The 19,714-nt window shown below is 37.5% G+C and overlaps 1 protein-coding gene across 1 annotated transcript in view; it reads right to left on the bottom strand.

The window, feature by feature from the left end:
• Window positions 1–19,714, bottom strand: part of MCTP1 (multiple C2 and transmembrane domain containing 1) — a 447,676-nt gene that overhangs the window by 258,111 nt on the left and 169,851 nt on the right. Inside the window, exon 2 of the mRNA XM_054715060.1 lies at window positions 15,402–15,516. Coding sequence (XP_054571035.1) covers window positions 15,402–15,516 — 115 coding nt within the window. The remainder of the gene's footprint in view (window positions 1–15,401; window positions 15,517–19,714) is intronic.

The raw sequence follows: 19,714 nt of genomic DNA, 5'->3' as shown, positions 1-19,714 counted from the left end.
CACATGCCCCTGACCGGAATCGAACCTGGGACCCTTGAGTCCGCAGACCGACGCTCTATCCACTGAGCCAAACCGGTTTCGGCTATTTTTTAATTTCTTAAATGGCATTACTGTGATATAGCACATAGATGAATTAAAAATAATGCTGTGGTAAAATGTAGTAGAGAACTAAACTAAGTAAATTTCTTTCTTTGAGGAGAAGGCACTTCCAGGCACATGAAATTGAAAAAGTGTAAATGACAGAGATTATTGACATTTATGAGTAATTTTTTGGCATATTTTTAAAAAGTGCAAAGTTCAGTATTTGCAAGAAAAAATTATCTGTTGAATTTGTATGTTGTATAATTCATTTCAGTTGAGAAAACATTTACTATTTAACTACTTTCTTTAATCATTTAAGAATATATGAATATATAGCAGAAAAATAATGAGTATTTTCAGATTTCTCCTTCCTAGTTGTGTAGAAATTGCAATTCTATTAGATTTGTTAAATCAAGAAAAAAATTAGCCCATAAATAACTATAAACATTGCATGAATAAACAGTAGTATAAGGAAGTGTCATAAAATATAGATGAAAATAACTGGGTCCCCATGGAACACATCCATTAAAAAATGTTATTACAACCCTAGACAGAAAACAAAATCTTCTTTGTCAATTAAAACTATAAGTGATAACACTGGAAATCATTTTATGACTCTTGATTGATTACTATCATTAACTGAAAGAATTTTAAGATAATTATATTACAATATTATTAAAAGGCATCATAAATGCATGGTAATTGAATAATACTTTCCTTAGCACATTCACATATTCAATTTGTGAGAAAAAAAATGTAATGGTCTCCTATTTGTCTCCCTGCTTTTAGTCTTCTCCACTCCAATTCATTCTCCGAAATCTTAGGCTTAGATACTTTCTATAACAATAAGCATTTTGCCATTGCTACTTTCCCAAACTATGGTAATTGATATTCGTTGTAACTCCTAAAAAATGGTCAATCTACCCTAGTTTTACAAAATGCTTTTTAAAAAATCTCATTTTAGTAGCAATCTGCTTAGAGTTTTAACTTAATTGAATTATTGGATTTACTCAGAACAAAACTAGAAACCACATGATAAAGGTGAATGGATATGCTTTGACATCTATCTCTTCCATTATTATCTCATATGTCTCCTATGTAGATATACTCAATATACAGTAAAAACTGTCATATTTTTGCACAAAATATTTGGAAGGAAAGTTATTTTTATGTGTACAGATAAATTATGGCTGAAACTGCTGCCCTTCACTGACAGCTCTGTTTTCCTCTTCTTCGCAAGCAAGTAGCTAAACCACATTTTCTTTTTAAAAATATGTTTTTATTGATTTCAGAGAAAGGGAGAGAGAGAGAGAGACAGACACATCAATGATGAGAGAGAATCATTGATCGGCTGCCTCCTGTATGCCCTCTACTGGGGCTCAGGCATGTGCCCTGACCAGGAATAAAACTGTGATCTCCTGGTTGATAGGTCAATGCTCAACCACTGAACCACACTGGCTGGGCTAACCTACATTTTCAAGACCTTTTACTTATGTGTGGCCATGTGACTGAGGACTGGCTTCTGGCCAATGGCATGTGAGCAGAAGTTAGTTATATACCACTTTTAGGCTTAGCCCATGACATCTTTTCATATACAATCCTGTCTCCTTTTCCCCAACACTAGAAACCTAGATGAGGGTAGGGCCTGCAAGTCTGGAGTCCCTGAATGGAACCACCATCTACATTACACTATAAAGTTTTAAATAAATAATATATTTTTATTTTGTTAAACCCCTGAGATGTGGGTGTCTATCTTTGACAGGTCTTAATGCTACTTATCTTAAATAATATGAAAATTAATTCCAAGAATGTGAGCTGCTATTACAAAAAAAATTCCTAAGATATATGACATTGACTTAGCAGTCAGGTAGTGGATAGCAAGGTAACTCTGGAAGCCTCAAGAGTCTTTTGAGGGCATAGTAAATATTTGGTAATATTGTTCCTGTGATAACTTGCAAGGCAGACCACCTGCTCTTGAACCTAGGCTTCAGGGGACATGGATGAAAGGTGTGTAGTTTCTCAAATTGGTTGGCTTTAGTAAGTAATCATAAGAAAGCAATGAATTCAGGTGAAAATAGGCTCATTTACATGTAAAGAATTGGAAAAACTGTATTTAGGCCCCAAATAATAGAAAATAAGATAGAAAAAGCTTTTCAACAAAATATCATTAAAACAGCCTAGTGGCCAACGTCAGATTGGCCTTCCCACCCAAGCATGATGGTCATAATGTAGCTGCCATATGTTAAAAAGAGCAAAGGAATAAATCATGTTTGAGGAGTATGTCTAAGAATGAACACTGGGTGTGACTCTTGGCACATGGAAGCCTACTCAATTTTTTTGAGAAAAGGAGCTTAGCTGGTTGAGATATTTGATCGTGTGCCAGCAGGAAGCAGAATGTGAAAACTATACATGCCCAAGGAGGGCAGGCTCTTCCGCACCCATTTCAGATATGGCTACAGAGGATAATAATAGATAAAGAAGAATTTCTCAGATGGTAGAGCCAGTTGCCTCAGAGAACAACGGGTAAGAGGATTCTCTCCAAATAGTAGAGTTCTAACTAAGGAATTTCCTTATCCTCCAGGTAAGTGACCTTACTTGGGATTTCAAAATTGCTACAGACAAGTAACTGCTATGAGTTTCCCATGCCTTCTTGTGGTCATGATATATTAGATGTGTATGGCAAAGTGGCAGATAGATTAATAGTTCACTGGACTCCCAAGAACCACATTTGGACCTGATAAAGGGTTTCCTTTTACTCAGAGATCCTGAACGTAGAGCTGGACACAATGACCTCATGGGACTCTGGGCTGTTTCCATTGGGAAAGGTGAAAGTCTTCTATGTTCAGAAAAAAGAGTGAACCAGATATTTGCTGACTAGGAAGGTAGATTGTTGCCAGGACTGCCATTTCTTGGCAATAACTATGCTATCTTCTTCCCGGGCACATGACTGGTCTACAGCTCCCAATTGAATATAAACCCAGAAGATGACATGTGTCAATGATTATATAAGTTTTATAAGCAAGTGAAAATGATAAGCAAAGTGAAATATTAACACCTACAATGTAACTAAAATACTTGAGGAACAATGAAAAAACCTTTGCCTCTTAGGCTAAAAACAGTTAATAAATGTTTAATGTGACAAGTGACTTCAAAACTTGCAATTATCCTTTTAAAGCATGTTGTCTCCGCTGGAAGAAAAGACAGTGTTAGGGATAGTAGTAGGTGTTTTTTGCTTTCATTCCCCCCCCTTCAACTCTCTAGTGGGGTGTGGGGAAAGGCCAGGTCTGCATGGTAAGTTTAAGGAACTTACTAAGCACTACATTTAATGACCCACTCTTTCTTGCCTTCTGCCTTCATGCTACTTTTCCATTTCCATTAACATTTTGCTACTTTTTAAAAGAAGGCTCTTTCTTAATGCAAGATTTGTGTTATGAATTCTCTAGCTGTATATTTTTTCTTTTCTGATGTACAGTCATGTTCTCAACAATATTTAACAGATGTTTATTGTGTGCTAGGCACTGGGGATTCAGCAGAGCATAAAACCAAGTCCGTCTTCCCAAGGAACTTGCCTTCTGGTGGAGGGGAACACACAAGGAGCCAATGAAGAGGTAGATAATATGCCATGTGGTGATAGGTGCACCAAGGAACATAGAACCACGGGTAAAGGTCAGAGGTACCTGCTATTTTAGATAGCGTGTGGAGGGAAAGCCTCACCTACAGACACATAAAGGGGCCTGAAGCAAATTTCAGGCAGAAGAAGCAGAAGTGCAGAGGCCCTGAAGATTTCTAGTGTGGCTGGAGTGAGTGACCCAGAAAGTAAGTGGAAGGAGAAGTCAGAGCTTTGCGGGATAACAGATCATGTGGGAATCTATAGATCTCTGGTTTAGGACTTGGAATTTTTCTTCAAGTCAAAATAGAACAGTAAGTGATTAAATAGGTAAAAATATTTTAAGACTGCATTATCTAATGTCAAATGATCTGTCTTTGATTAGAGAATATACCAGCACCTGAAAAAGGGCCAATTATAAAAGGGTAAGTCTATTGTGTTCTTAAATTATTCAAAGTAATTTCTAAATTTAAGAATAGCTGGTCTAAAATTATTTGACAAAGCCAACTTAAAGGTTAATAATGCATATAAAATGAATGTGAATTTTTACAGTTCTCATATTTACATCTACACTGCATCCTTTAAAGTTTAGTTTTATAAGTTATATATGATACAATATAATCAAATACAATTATTTTCAGAACCTTTTATGACTCCTGCTGATGTCAGTATTATCTTATCATTAAACGAGATTTGGCACCCAACATTTATCATTAAAATATTATATTTAACCAATGAGAATTAACTAAATGTTGATGGCTTGCCACAAACATAATGAGATAGACATTACTGGAAGTTGGTGGTAAATGTCTTCCCCATTGTGCATTCTAAAATGCACCCCAAGATTTCTCCTTCCAATCCCTGGACTGAGAATGATGAGATATCATGCCTGTGATTATGCTATTTACATGACAAAAGATATTTTGCAGATGTGATTAAGGTTACTAATGAGTTAACTTTGAGTTTATCAAAAGGAAGATTGTTAGAGCAGACCTAAATTAATTAACTTTCCTTTGAAAACACAGGTTTTCTCTATATGGCAGCAGAAAGGAAAGTCAGATTTTAAACATGAGGAGGATCTGACATGTTATTGCTGCCTGGAAAATGGAAGTGGCCACATGGAAAGGACTTGAAACTGGATTCTAGGAGCTAAAAGAAACCCTGGTGGCAGACAACAAGAAAACAGGGACTGTAGACTTACAACAACAATCAATTGAATTCTAACAATACCATAACCATGCAGAAACCTTATTTTTTTTCATCTAGCCTTTTATTTTGATTTTTTCCCCTTTAACGCAAATTAGCCTCACCTTGGGCCCTGACTTACCCACCTCACTCTCCCTTGCTTAATCATTAAGCCTCCAGGACAATGAGGTCTGGTCAGCATCCAGAACCTTGGTCTTAGAAACAAGGTCCTGGGTCTAATGACAATTAAGACAAAGTTTTCAATCAAACTCAACATAATACCTTGGCCTTGGTTGTGTTTTAGCTCTGGACCCAGGAAAGCAAAATGAACACACAGACCATCCTTGCAAAATTGGACACAGGAACTCCATGGCAGATGTCGGGACCAAATGCAATGATCAATTACCCCTATCCTAGCACCAACCAATCAGTAGAGACCATGATCTTAACTCTACTAGTCACCATGATCAATTGATTTTTCCCCTATATAATCCATCCCCTGGTAGCCATTAGGAAGCCAGATCTTTGAGCATGAACTACCTGTGACTCCAGGTATGGTGCCATCTCCTTAATAAATCTTCACTTTCTTGGCTGCAAACTCCTGTTCATGCCTTATTAGACTCTGACATGCACAGGCAAATGGACCCCTTCAGTTCTTCATTTCATTAACAATACCAAGAATGAACTTGGAAGTGGACCCAGATAAAAGTTCAGTCTGGGTAACACCTTGATTTTGGCCTTATGAGGCTCTGAGCAGAGAACTTGGTTATGTTGTGTCCATATTATGGACCTACAGAACCTGTGAACTATTAAATAGATATTGTTTTAAGCTACTTAACTCATGGAAAGCAGTAGAAAAGTAATGTGTCTACTCTGAAAAGCACATCTATAGTGTAGTTGGAGAAATTTTAAAAAGCTTGAAGGAAACTTGTTGAAACTAATATAATACTTTATTTTTCTTTTTAAAAAATGTTTTTATTGATTCAGAGAGTGGAAGGGAGAAGGAGAGAGATAGAAACAGCGATAGGCTGCTCCTGCATGTCCCATACTGGGGATCGAGCCTGAAACCCAGGCATGTGCCCTGACTGGGAATTGAACCGGAGACCTCTTGGTGCATAGAATGATGCTCAACCAACTGAGAAACACCGCCCGGGCTAAAAGACTTTCTTATAAAGGGTATGTGATATGCTAATTAGTTTGATTGGAGTAATTATTTGACAGTGTACACATATATTGAAAGATCACATTGCACACCTTAAATATATATAAATTTTTGTCAATTATATTTCAGTGAAGCTGGAAAAAATAATATTTTATGGAAAACAAACAAATTAGAGTGATCTTAAAAGACTAGCCCAATAAACTAATCTGATCAAACAATCAAACATATGGGGGGAAATGTGCATGAGAAGTAAATGTAACCATGTACCTTCTTTTGAGACTGAATACTAGTAAAAGCTCATCTTCCCTTAATAACTAATAGGCCAGTAAAACAGGCCATTTAATATCAATATGTGACATAAACATCACTCAGCAGAGCTGATAACTGAATATGAGTGCCATATTAAATGCAACAATGATTTGTAGCCCCATTCATTAAAGGTTTCAATTTTTGTATTGTTTGAAATAAGATTTTTCTTTTCTGTCTTCTCTTTAGATTTTCACACCTCCAATGTCTATTTAGAAGTGCAGTACAGAGATCAAAGGCCTTGCCCAAAGGACTGGTAACAACACTGCCATTATCAAAATATCTCAGATTTACAAATTCTCCCAGTTCTGAAGCTTTTCATTTAAAAAACAAATTCCAAACCCAAGTCCTACTCTCTAATTTTTTTTTATCAACTTGTGATTGTGACAATTACTTTATAAATTCTGTTTACTTGACTCTCAAAACATGTGTAGAGTAGGTCTGACTTTTAACTGGCTCTGGAGCCAGAATGAATTTTTAACATATGAAAAATTTAAAAAATGCTATAGAAATGCAGGATGTGACTTATTGTTATTTTGTGTGGTGTTTTTTCTTGTAAAGCTGGAAACTGATTTCCTAACACTTACTCTTTTCTGTGACCCTTTTCTGATCCCTGGTGTCTGAGGCATTCTTATGACCTATGTTGAAGATAAACTCTGAAAAAGCAACATTTATAAAGTTTTAAAAGGGAGCACAAATTGAAAGTAGCATATATCTTAGATTGGCACAGGGAATAATATTTTAGAAGCAAAACAGCACAACGGAGGTCTTTGAATGATGAAGTCATTTAGGCTACACCTTAGGGACTCCGCATAACCTGAACACACAACTTAATGCCTACGCACAGAAAACAGTAGCTGCACCTCATGGCCTGTGTTTCGGAGGCAGTGCAGTTTTTTGATAAATCAAATGCATGTTTCCATGAAAGCTCAAAAGCTTTCACTGTTACACGTAAAATCACTTGGCCAGCTTCCTAAAGTTGAGTGCAGTTTCACACAGAAGAGTTTTATGGGCTTTCTCTGTTTGCTTCAGCCTTTCACATTTAATTACATTCTCATTATGAAACTATGTAAAAATTAGAAAGTTCAAAGAACTGATTTTCTCTTTGCCTTTGTCAGAGACATTTATCCTGTTTGCTAAAGATATTCCACACATTGCAACAAGGCAGAATTGTAATCAAATTTCAGCAGTTTTGTTCTCTTAGCCTAGGATATGTGTTTATTTTTATATTTCGATTTACTTGTATTCTTTGAAGTTGTTTCACTATAAATTGATTAATAGTTTCTTCTAATCTACTTTCCATGGATACTAAAAGCTCTGAAGGTTTATATTCATATTTATTCTTGAACTAGAGTTACCTTTTAAAAATATCTTTATCTCAACAGATATTGAGGTCCTCCCTTTTGGGGGGTCTGGGCTGATTTACAAGTCTTCACAGAATGACAGTGTATCCTTGTTGAATCATTTCAACCTTCACTAACATCCTCATTTCCATTTAGAAATGTGACAATTGATTTCTATTGTATTCAAATAAATGATTGCTACCTCAAGAATTAATATTTTCCAAATGCTAATCTTTTAGTGAAACGAAAGTGCTCTTTAGCAATTCTGTTCATTGGGTGTGGTAAAAAAATGATTTTTTAAAGCAACTTGGCATCTAATAATTCCATATGTTAATTTATTTTGGTTCTCTACCTTCTAGCCTTATTAAGGGAAACTACTTAAGATTTGATTAATTCCAATAGTTCAACGAGTGTTTTTTAACAGTATTTTCTAGTCGAATTGAAACAGGATGGACAATATAGAAGGAAAGACAGTGAATGTCCCTTTTGTCTCTCTGCTTAACTTACTAGTAGACCCTGTAGTAGTTTTCTACTAGTGTACACTTTAGGTAGCTTAACACTACACACATTTCTTATCTCAAGGTTTCTGCAGGTCAGGCTTGGCTTGACTGGGAGCTCTGCTTACAGTCTCACAAGGCTGCAATGAAAGTGTCAGCTGGGCTGAGTTCTCACTGGTCCTTGGGATCTTTTCCCAGGGTCATTCAGTTGTTGGCAGAACTCAGATCCTTGCAGCTGTAGGATGGAAGCCCGTAGCTCCTAGAGGCCATCCCTCTCCATTTTCAGTCCACACATGGCTGTTTGCTTCTTTAAGGCCAGCAAGAGAAGCTCTCTATCTCAAAGAGGGCACCATCCAAGGAATGCCTGGAGCCACCAGCAGCGAAAAGGCAAGGAAGAATTCTCCCCGAGAGCCTTTAACGGGATTTTTTCCCTACCACATCTTGATTTTTTGGCTCCTGAACCTCAGAACTGTGAAATAATAAATTTCTGTTGTTTTAGGCCACCAAATTTATAGTAATTTGTTTAGACAGCCCTATGAAATTAAAATATCCTCCATGATACAAATTTTAAGTTCAATTATAGGGGATTGCTATCACTATCCATATCTACACAGATTGTTCTTATTTTTCTAGCAATACAAATAATCATGTCAAGACATTACACACAACATATGATAGATGATAATATAGTTCTGAAAGGCCCAATCCAATTAAAATATAAATGGCATTTTTCTAATAACTAGACATGACAATTGTCATAGGGCTGCCAGATAAAATATAGAATTCATTTAAAAAGGTAATGCACTATTTATTTGAAATTCAAATTTAATTAGGCATCCTGCATTTTTATTTGCTACATCTGGAACCCTACAATTTCAGCAGAGAAATTGCAGATCTCAAAGTCACACAGCAATATAATACTGAGCTTGGCTTTGAAACTGTGTGTCAGACTACCCAAATCATGTGCTTTCTAGTCCACAAGGCTTCTTAAAGCTGAGATAATAAAACAGGAAAAGGCAGATCATTCCAAGAAGCCATCTGGTTATTGTTCTGCAAAACAGGTTATAAAAATGGAAGAACAATGGCCAGTTTTGACTGCTAAGCCAAACTCAATGTCTATTATTTTGAAGGAAGATTCTGGCTATGCAAAGTTCAAGCAATGATCATGAGGATGGAAATGAGTTTTTCTCTTCCACTACTCTGTGCAGGGGTAATATGGGACACAGGGGTCATGGGATTTTGGTTGTACTGGGCAGTAAGTGAAGGCATCAATGTAATGAATGATTTAAAAAGTATAATTTCTGCTAATTATCATAGTAATACAATATTTCTTCTTACATTCAACTTTTTCCAAAATCCACTTGGCTCCCGGTACCATCAGCCTTAAAAATCTCAATAGTTTCTTAATCTTCACCAGATGATATACTTTTTTTATTGATTTTAGAGAGAGAGAGTGAGAGAGAAACATCTAAGTGAGAGAGAAACTTCAATCAGTTGTTTCCTCTACATACCCAGACTAGGGATTAAACCTGCAACCTAGGTATGTGCTCTGACCAGGAATCAAACTTGAAACCTTTTTGGTGTACAGGATGATGCTCCAACCAACTGAGCCACCTGGCCAGGGCCCTATAGTTGTTGTATTTAACTTCCTCATAAATTAATCTCAGGTGCTACTGTTCATTCTCCTGAACCACCTTCATAGTCTCCTTTTCCACATCCATAATACTGATTCAGACCCTCAAAACTATACTCCTACATCACTGTAGTGCTTCCTGACTGGTTTTATCACTTCAAACTATCCATCTACATCTAGTTATCCTATATGTATGTGTGTGTGTGTGTGTGTGTGTGTGTGTGTGTGTGTGTATGTGTGTGTATGTATATATATATATATATATTAGAGGCCCGGTGCACAAAATTTGTGCACAGGTAGGGTCCCTAGGCCTGGCTGGTGATCAGGGTTGATTGGGGCCTTCCTTCCCTCAGCTGCAGGCCAGGCCCTTCCTTCGTTCTGAACTGCCCCCTGGTGGTCACCCACACGTCATAGCAAGCAGTCGAACTCCCGGTTGGTCGAACTCCCAAGGGAACAATTTGCATATTAGCCTTTTATTATATAGGAGATATAGTATATATTCACAAATCTAAAGTGTTCCAATACTAACTACATAAGCATATGCTTAACACATTTGTTTTTCACAGGTGGGTCTAAAATGAATTTTAATCAATCTCAAACTTAACTCAGGTTGTTTCCTGTGTTTAATTTCTCTTCTGATATCTACCCAACAAAAAGTTCATAAATTCCAGGCAAGTAAGTAAAATAGTGAACTTGGATCAGAGTTTGCATTTTAAACACTTTGGGATATTCTTCACTTCCACAAAATAATATTTTTCTTAAGAACATGGCACTCTCATTCTACCTTAACACAATTCCTATTTTTATCTCTAGAGAATAATTTGCTCCTTTAAGAAAGAGAGTGGTGCATGCACCGTGTAGCATCCAAACTTAAAACTGTGGAACAAGATTGAGCAAACGGTAGCTGCTACTCAGCTCAGACAATTGGCATCATATCTTGCCAGAGCTGCCTGATATTTTCTCTTGATTTCATTGGCTTTATGCATTATGACAGAATCACACAGACATAATGTGCCTTTCTCAGTACATCACATCAGCAGGTCCACGGTATCTGTCTGCCTCATTACTGCTGATTTTAACCTTAACTACTTGCTAACGGTGGTGTCTTCCAAGTTTCTCCACTGTAAGTTATTTTTTTCCTCTTTGTAGTTCGTATGTATTTAGTGGAAAAGTGCTTTGAAATGATGCAAATACCTGTGTCTCATCATAATTTTGTACCTACAAATTTAGCATCAATTGGTGATTTTTGCCTACAATTGTTACTGTGTTGTTTGTTAAAAGGTAGTTTTCTATTTCCCCTTCTACATTTATTCATTGAAATTCTAACATAAGCAAAAGCTGTGCCTTCTCACCCATTTATTTATTCAATTATTGATTTACTAGTAAGAAGTCATAGATATTTATATTATTCTATGATTTATAATCTATTGCTGCCATTATTTATTTTGTTGCTAAAATTGTTCCAGCTCTAGTCATTAGGAGCTCCTTTAATTTGGCTCCTATATCATTTTGACATTCTGCCATCGATTTTTGAGTACTTCCCTACTCTATGGCTTTGCAAAATGTTCCAGGCGCATCTTGTACTTTTGCTGCCCTACATCTGCAATCAACCATTTCTCCAGGAGCCCTGCTTATTTTTATTGGGAAAAGTGTATTTAGAAACCAAGATTGGGCCAAAGGTGTGTTGATTACACCTTTATAATTGCTCTGAGGGCCTCTCAGGAGACAGATCTAGGAAAATACAATATACTACACACACACACACACACACACACACACACACACACCTCTGTCTATTTTAATTGTTACCTATATCTCTATTAAAAACCATTAGTTTATATTGATACCATTGAACACCACAAAGTTCATCCCAGCTTTCCCCTGTTGTATATTGCTTTTTAAATATATTACTAGAGGCCCAGTGCATGAAATTTGTGCACGGGGGTGTGTCCCTCAGCCCAGCCTGCACCCTCTCCAATCTGGGACTGCTGGCTCCCAACCACTCACTTGCCTGCCTGCCTGCCTGATTGCCCCTAACTGCTTCTGCCTGCCAGCCTGATCACCCCCTAACCACTCCCCTGCAGGCCTGATAGATGCCTAACTGCTCCGTTGCCGACCCGATTGCCCCTAACTGCCCTCCCCTGCAGACCTGGTCCCTCCCAACTGCCCTCCCCTGCAGGCCTGGGTCCCCCCCAACTTCCCTTCCCTGCAGGCCTGGTCCCTCCCAACTCCCCTCCCCTGCTGGACTGATAGCCCCCAACTGCCCTCCCCTGCAGGCCTGGGTCCCCCTCCCCCGCAACTTCCTTCCCCTGCAAGCCTGGTCCCTCCCAAAAGCCCTCCCCTGCTGGACTGATTGCCCCCAACTGCCCTCCCTTGCAGGCCTGATCCCTTCCAACTGCCCTCCCCTGCTGACCTGATCACTCCCAACTGCCCTCCCCTGCTGGCCTGATCGCCCCCAACTGCCCTCCCCTGCAGGCCTGGTCCTTCCCCTGACAGCCATCTTGTGGCGGCCATCTTGTGTTCACATGGGGGCAGCCATCTTGTGTGTTGGAGTGACTCTTGTGTGTTGCATATTACTCTTTTCTTAGATAGGATTTTTCAAGAGGAAGGGAGAAGGAGAGAGAGACAGAAACATCAATGATGAGAAAAAATCATTGATCAGCTGCCTCCTGCATGTCCCACACAGGGGATAGAGCTGCAACCTGGGCATGTGCTCTGACCAGGAATTGAACCATGACCACCCTGATTCAAAGGTCAACACTCAATCACTGAGCCATGCTGGCCGGGAACCCTGTTGTATATTGTAACTTCTTTCTCCAACAGTGAGAAACCTGACACTCATCTACAATACATTTACTTATTTGCTCATTCTCAGCATATACAATAAGTAGCTTTAGAATTGACACTCATGCTCTAGAGTACATTATTTGTGCATATTTAGTTCTTTTCTCTTGAGTTTTACAGTATATAATAAAAATACTGTTTTACATAACTTATATTAGTCATTTTATTCCCCATCTCCCTGAGGTGTAGTTATAGTTATACAGTAGGTCCTCAGGTTACGTCGGAGATCCGTTCCTACTTGCCAGGTAACGTGATTTTCACCGTAAGTCGGAACCCAACTACATAAGCACCTACGTCACTCACATGGAGCACATACACAGCAGTAATGAAGTGAAACATTAAAAAAACTTTAAAAGATAACAATTCCTGACCTTTACGTAAAGCACATATGTACATACATCGAAATGATGGAACTTTTTTTTTTATAAATACTGTAAATAGGAGATGGCCAACATAACCATGAAATGATGTACATCGAGTCCTACATAACCCGAGGACTGCCTGTATTCCATTTGGAGTTCCTCCCACATCCTAGCTTGATTTCATTCATTCATTCATTCAGTGCTGAAATATTGCCATGACTAAAGAGAACTATATAATAATATTTTCTCTGAGAAATGTACCTTCCTCATTTTACCCCATTCCCATTTCCATTCTTGACACCAGTTTTTACCTATATTAAATATGCTACCAATCTTATTAGTTTTTGGAGTTTACTTCTGATGTATCTTTTGAACAAGTGAGCAGATAATGCATAATTTCTTACACTCCTTCTTACATGAAATATTCCAAATTGTCAATACTCTTTTGCATTTACCTTTGCAATTAATAATATATCCTGTAACTATTTCCATATCAATTCTTAGAGGTCTTCCTTATTCTTTGTTTTACAGATACATAGTATTTCATCATGTGGATGCACCATGGTTTATTTAGTCACCTCTCCTACTAATGGGTATTTTATATATGCAAACAATCCTATATAATAAAAGCCTAATATGCTAAGTGTCTGGTTGTCTGGTCAGCCGTTCAACCAATTAACCGCTCACTATGACATGCACTGACCACCAGGGAGCAGATGCTTTGACTGGTAGGTTAGCTTGCTGGTGGGGTCCGGCTGATCAGGACTGAGCAAGATGGGCCGGACATGCCCTGGAGCCCTCCTGTGGTCCCTCTCTGGCTGGCCAACCTCCCATGTCCCTCCCTGGCCCCTATCGTGCACTGGTGGGGTCCCTAGGCCTAGCCTGTGCCCTCTTGCAATCCAGGACCCCTTGGGGGATGTCGGAGAGCCAGTTTGGCCCGATCCTGCAGGCCAGGCTGAGGGACCCCACTGGTGCACAAATTCATGCACCAGCCCTCTAGTGCTGTAATAAATAATTGTGTGTGTATGTTTATTTACTAGTGTTGGGAAGACACATCTAGGATGAGAAGTGTGATCTCCTGATGTCTGGTTCAATTCTGTTTTAGATGAAATGATGTTATATAATGGAATGAAGAATACTCTAAAAACTAAAAAAAAGTTATATAAATATAGCAAAATAAAACCATGTTAATAGCATTATTTTCTTTCTCTGATATAATTATAACTTATTTTGAGACAAGAAGTTCAAGTCAATAAATATTTGTCTTCAGTTATTAAGTCAGATGGTTAATTTTCAAAATTTCCCCCATGTGTTTAAATTTTAACATTCCTAATCACACCTTCATTCATTAAGAATGTTCTGATATTTACTAGTTTTTACTTAAAAACTAAATCCATTATTTGTATAGTTTCTAGTGTAAAAACATTATAATATTATTTTTTTTCTATTTTATTCTTATAGAGACAGGAGATAAAAGTACAAACTATAGTCCTGATTTGGTCCCTTTCACTCCCTAAGTATGGATGTCAATAGGGTTGGAGGAGAAAAAGATTCTATAATGACAGGAGTGTTCTCCAGGTGCTCTGACAATGAGTTGGAGGCTTAGGGGACTCTCCTCCTTCCCAGTGAGCGGAGTTAGACCAGATTCAGTTTCCTCTGGGATTGTGGACCCTTGGGGCCCTCAGTTCTCCACATTCTAAATAGCTGATATTTGGAAATGTGCAAAGGATGCTATACTGTCTGTTTAGGGTATATCTCTGGTCCTGCCTCTAATTTGGGTTCAAGGAGCCCATGCTAGTTCATCAGGAGATTGCTTTGGGATTTGGAATCCAGGAACTAAGGATTCCAAATGCCTTGTCTTTTCCTTCATTGTAGCCTACCAAGACCTGTTTAAGCCACCATGAGACTACTGTCAGGTCCAACCAGTAAGTCTCAGAAAATTGCTTGTTGGGAATCACCAAAGTTTTGGTGAGATGCTAGTTCTGGCTTTTGCAAGTTTAGCTGATTCAACTGAGCAAATCAATGCAGCAAAAAGAATGTCAGGTCTGCCAAAAGTGACTTCTGTATGGCTTCAAGTATGTGTCTCACCTATTTCACTAACTGTGTCACTAATTACATATAATTCAGAGTCTAATTTCTCAGCAGTTTTGTAGGGATTTTGTTGTCTGGATTGGGTCCAGTTCAGAGTTGCGAACTTGCATCATAACCTCTTCCCAAGGTCACAGGAGTCAGATAACATTTCAAACCACATCACTGGACCCAACCTTCTAAAAATTATAATATCATAGTTAATTTATTTGAACTTAAGCAGCTATTAAAAAATTTTTTTGTCAAAAACACACAGAATAAACTTCCAAGTAATGTTCTTCTTATGGCCTTACCTCCTCGATCTCGGGCAGCTAAACTTTGACCCTTTCTTAATGTAATATCCAATTGGTACATTCCGGGATCAGCCAGGGGGACATCTGCATTACTGGTTCCAGAAGTATTTATTTTCTGGAAAGTAAGAAATATACAAAATATTAAAATAATTATCTTTCTCCTATTTACTCCAAATGGGGGCCATATATAGTTTAACTCAAACTATAAGAATTAGTCAATAAAATTTGTGAATTCACACAGCATCATAATCACCCAGTTCTCTGAAGGTTTTAAAATTCATGAAATTCTTCAGACTAAATAAAAACATGGCAGTTATAGGAATCTCTGTATTAATTAAAATTAAAAATAACAAATGTAATATGAAAAACATTTCCCAGGGAAAGCCCCACATAATTCAACTAAGAAAGACTAACGTGGGAATATTTCTGAAGTAAAAATACAATCAATGATGAATAGAGAATAAAGGTATGCAAGAGCAGTTAATTTCCACATAACTGAGCTGAAAATTAAAATGATTCATTCAGGTGACTTTGTTGACTCCTTTATCTATGCAAAAGGGCTCAACCTGGTGAATTACATACTTTTATTTTGGCCCCAACATAAAATATGATATAATTATACATAAATAAATTCACATAGAATTTTGATAGTATTTGCAAGTAAATAATATAAATATAGAGACAATATCTAGTGCTGTTTTCTATGGAATGAAACTGCATAAGCTATTTCTAGAACTAAAAATCTTTGCAAGGCTACTTCTATAGAATATCAACAACATACTCTGTTTATTTAATAGTCATTGAGTTACAAACACACTTGAAGAGGCATAACTATCTATAATAATAAAAGCCTAATATGCTAAGTGTCCAGTCATCCGGTCGGCCATTCAACCAATCAAAGAGTAATATGCTAATGATATGCTAAGGCCGCTCAACTTCTCGCTATGACATGCACTGACCAGCAGGGGGCAGACAGTCAACCAGTCACTATGATGTGCACTGACCACCAGGGGGCAGACACTCTGACTGGTAGGTAGGTTAGCTTGCTGCTGGGTTCTGGCCGATTGGAATTGAGTGAGACAGGCTGGACATGTCCTGGAGCCCTCCTGTGGTCCCTCCCTGGCTGGTCAACCTCCTGCATCCCTCCCTTGCCCCGACTGTGCACGGTGGGGTCCCTTGGCCTGGCCTGCACCCTCTCATAATCTGGGACCCCTAGGAGGATGTTGGAGAGCTGGTTTCGGCCCAATCCTGCAGGCCAGGCTGAGGGACCCCACTGGTGCACGAATTTGTGCACCAGGCCTCTAGTATTAAAATAACACAAAAGAAACATATAGTAAAAATTGTACAGGTCACAGTTTATACTTTCTGTCAATCTGATACAGCAGGAAAAGTTACTTTTTCACATGTTGAGATGATTTTAAATTATAATTTTTTTCCAATTAAAAAATAAATGTTCTTTCATTTTGAAATAGTATGCATGAATAAGGTAAAATATTAGACACCATTCTGGTTTTTTCAGTTCCAAAATTTACATGAAATACAACTATAAAGCATCATTTTGTTTGAGGTTTCAAGACCAAGATAAAGAAGCTTTCCTATAGGAGGAGCAATTATCATTTAAAATAAGAAATAGTACAACTCTGATAACCCAAATTCATCATTTCTCCTCTGGTAACAATAAAAAAGAATTAACTCCTTCTCATGATAACTCTGTTTCTATGAACGACAGCATTTTCCCTCAGTTACTCAAGCTAGAAATTGATGAGCTAGCCTTGATTTCTTCATTTCCCTTTCCATCACATTCAAATAGTTGCCAAATTCCATGCACTCCATTTCCATATTACATCCTACAGATGCCTATGTCTTTTATTTCCTGTTACCACTAATTTGGATCAGATCTTCAAACAACAGAGGAGCAAAAGGTAAAATGATTACATTGCTCTTCTGGCAAACATCTAATTGCCCCACCTCCTTGGGGTTTCCTAGGATAATAATTTAGGATACATCCTTCCACACTTTTGTCTTCTTATATAAACAAATACACATACATATAGGTTTATTTTTGTGGTTGAGTTTTCAGTTTTTGTTTTTTGCTAACAAAGAGCATATTTGTCTATTGTTTTATGATTTAATTTTAAAATATCATGGCACTTTTCTGGTCTACATATAGATTTATCTACTTTTCTTTTACATACATCATTTTTTTCAGTGTAGGAATACCATAATTATGTTAATTATCTCCCTACTGATGAATTTGAGTTGGTTTCAATATATGCCACTACAAAGACTTGTGCTTTTATTTTTTTTTTAGAACACAAATCTTCCCCAAAAGATTTAAATATTTCATACTCCTATTGGAAGTTACAAGAGTGCCTATTTCCCACATCCTAGCCAGCATAGGATGTTACTAATTTTCAAGGTTGGTGGGAAAAAACTGTTATCTTCCTTTATATACATTTCCTGAACTATGGTAAGGTGTCTTGAAACTCGTGTAGACAGCAAGAGAGTAAGAGCTGTTCACTGGGCCACACAGAAGATGCCAACCAAGGGCTTCTGAACCACTTTTCAAAGAACAGTTTGTATGTGGGTCCAATTAATAAGCAAAACTAAAATCCAACAAACATTTGTTAAACTTCAAGTATGTTCTAAGGCTTTCATTAGGTTCTTTCATATAAATTATTTCAAAATAAACAAATCCATTAATAAATATTAAATGTAGATAGATTTACTTCTTTCTAAAACCAGAATAAAATCTATAGAAAAGGAGAAGTTTTTTACCCACCCGGCATCCTCCTCTAATGTCTTGATAGGTATCTTAAAGGTAGAAAAAATTGAATGCTCAGATATCTGTATTTTCTTCGTAGCTTTCGTTGCTCTATTCAGTGCTACTTGAAGTCTACAGTGAATAATTCATAGAGTACCTGGTTTTATATTTTAAAAATTATACATCTAATTTCATTATATTTATTGGGTGACATGTGTTAATAAAATTATATAGGTTTCAAGTGTACAATTCTATAATATATCATCTGTATATTGTATTGTGTGTTCACCACCCAAAATCAAGTTCACCCTCCATCACCATATATTTGACCTTTTTACCCTTATCTACCTTCCCACTTTATGGCCAAGTTAAGGAATTTCAAAGGTAATTCTAACTATACTAGATTTTTCACTTTTGAAAAATTTAGAATTTAACACCTTGTTAAGTGATAACTTCACTGAATTTACCTAAATTGGCTTTTTAAAGCCTGAATAATATTCCATTTGTGGCCTGGCCAGCATGGCTCAGTAGCTGAGTGTTGACCTATAAATCAGGAGGTCATGGTTTGATTCCCAGTCAGGGCACATGCCCAGATTGCAGGCTCGATCCCCAGTGTGGGGCATACAGGAGGCAGCTGATCAATAATTCTCTCTCATCATTGATGTTTCCCTCTCTTTCTCTCTCTCACCCTCTCCCTCCCTCTCTGAAATAAATAAAAATATATTTTAAAAATATTCCATTTGTGTATGTATGCATGTATCACATTTTATTTGACTATTCATCTGATGACAGCCATTTACTAGTAGGTTGTTTCCATACCTTGGCTATTGTGAATAATGCTGTAATGAATAGCAATGCAGATATCTCTTCAAGGAGCTGATTTCATTTCCTTTGGATATATGCTGCCTTGCCCTCTTGTTCTCCATGTCTTCCTACCTAATTTCAAGGGCCATTTCATCAGCACTTTACATGCTTTTTGTTTTTTTGTCCATTATCACATCCTATCACAAATTTATATTGGCCATCTTAGATTGTAAACTTATAAAACCAGGGAATGGAGTTTTTAAGGATCAACTCAACAGAAATTGTGATAGAGGCTATGAGGACAGAAATATGTCTTTAAGGACAAATGATCTAGCTGAGTAGACACATACATGGGGATAGTAACAAAGTTGGCTACTCCATGGGTAGTTTGTTAACTCTCTTCTTCTGTGCTGAAGGATGGCATCTAATCTGTTTTAGCACCTTCTTTTGTGAGGAACCTAAGTATAACCTTAGAATCCTCCTCAATACAATGCTCTAGGCTGCCATTACCAATTGATCAAAATTGGCACTTCAAGTGGAACTTTGCCCACTCAAAAGCTATCATAAGGACAGACTGTGCTATAAGTTCACAGGAGAGATACAAAAACCAATTATTATGGGGAAAGAATCTGAGTAGCCCTCTAGAGATGACAACAGAGCAGGGTGTGAAAATATGAATTTTGACAAGTGAAGATTTGAAATAAGAAAGGATGAGACAATCAGCATGAGCCAAATGGTGAGTAGT

Source organism: Eptesicus fuscus, chromosome 4 (assembly GCF_027574615.1).
Source record: "Eptesicus fuscus isolate TK198812 chromosome 4, DD_ASM_mEF_20220401, whole genome shotgun sequence".
In the NCBI taxonomy this organism is placed as follows: Eukaryota; Metazoa; Chordata; class Mammalia; order Chiroptera; family Vespertilionidae; genus Eptesicus; species Eptesicus fuscus.
This window is presented reverse-complemented; position numbering and strand designations above follow the sequence as displayed.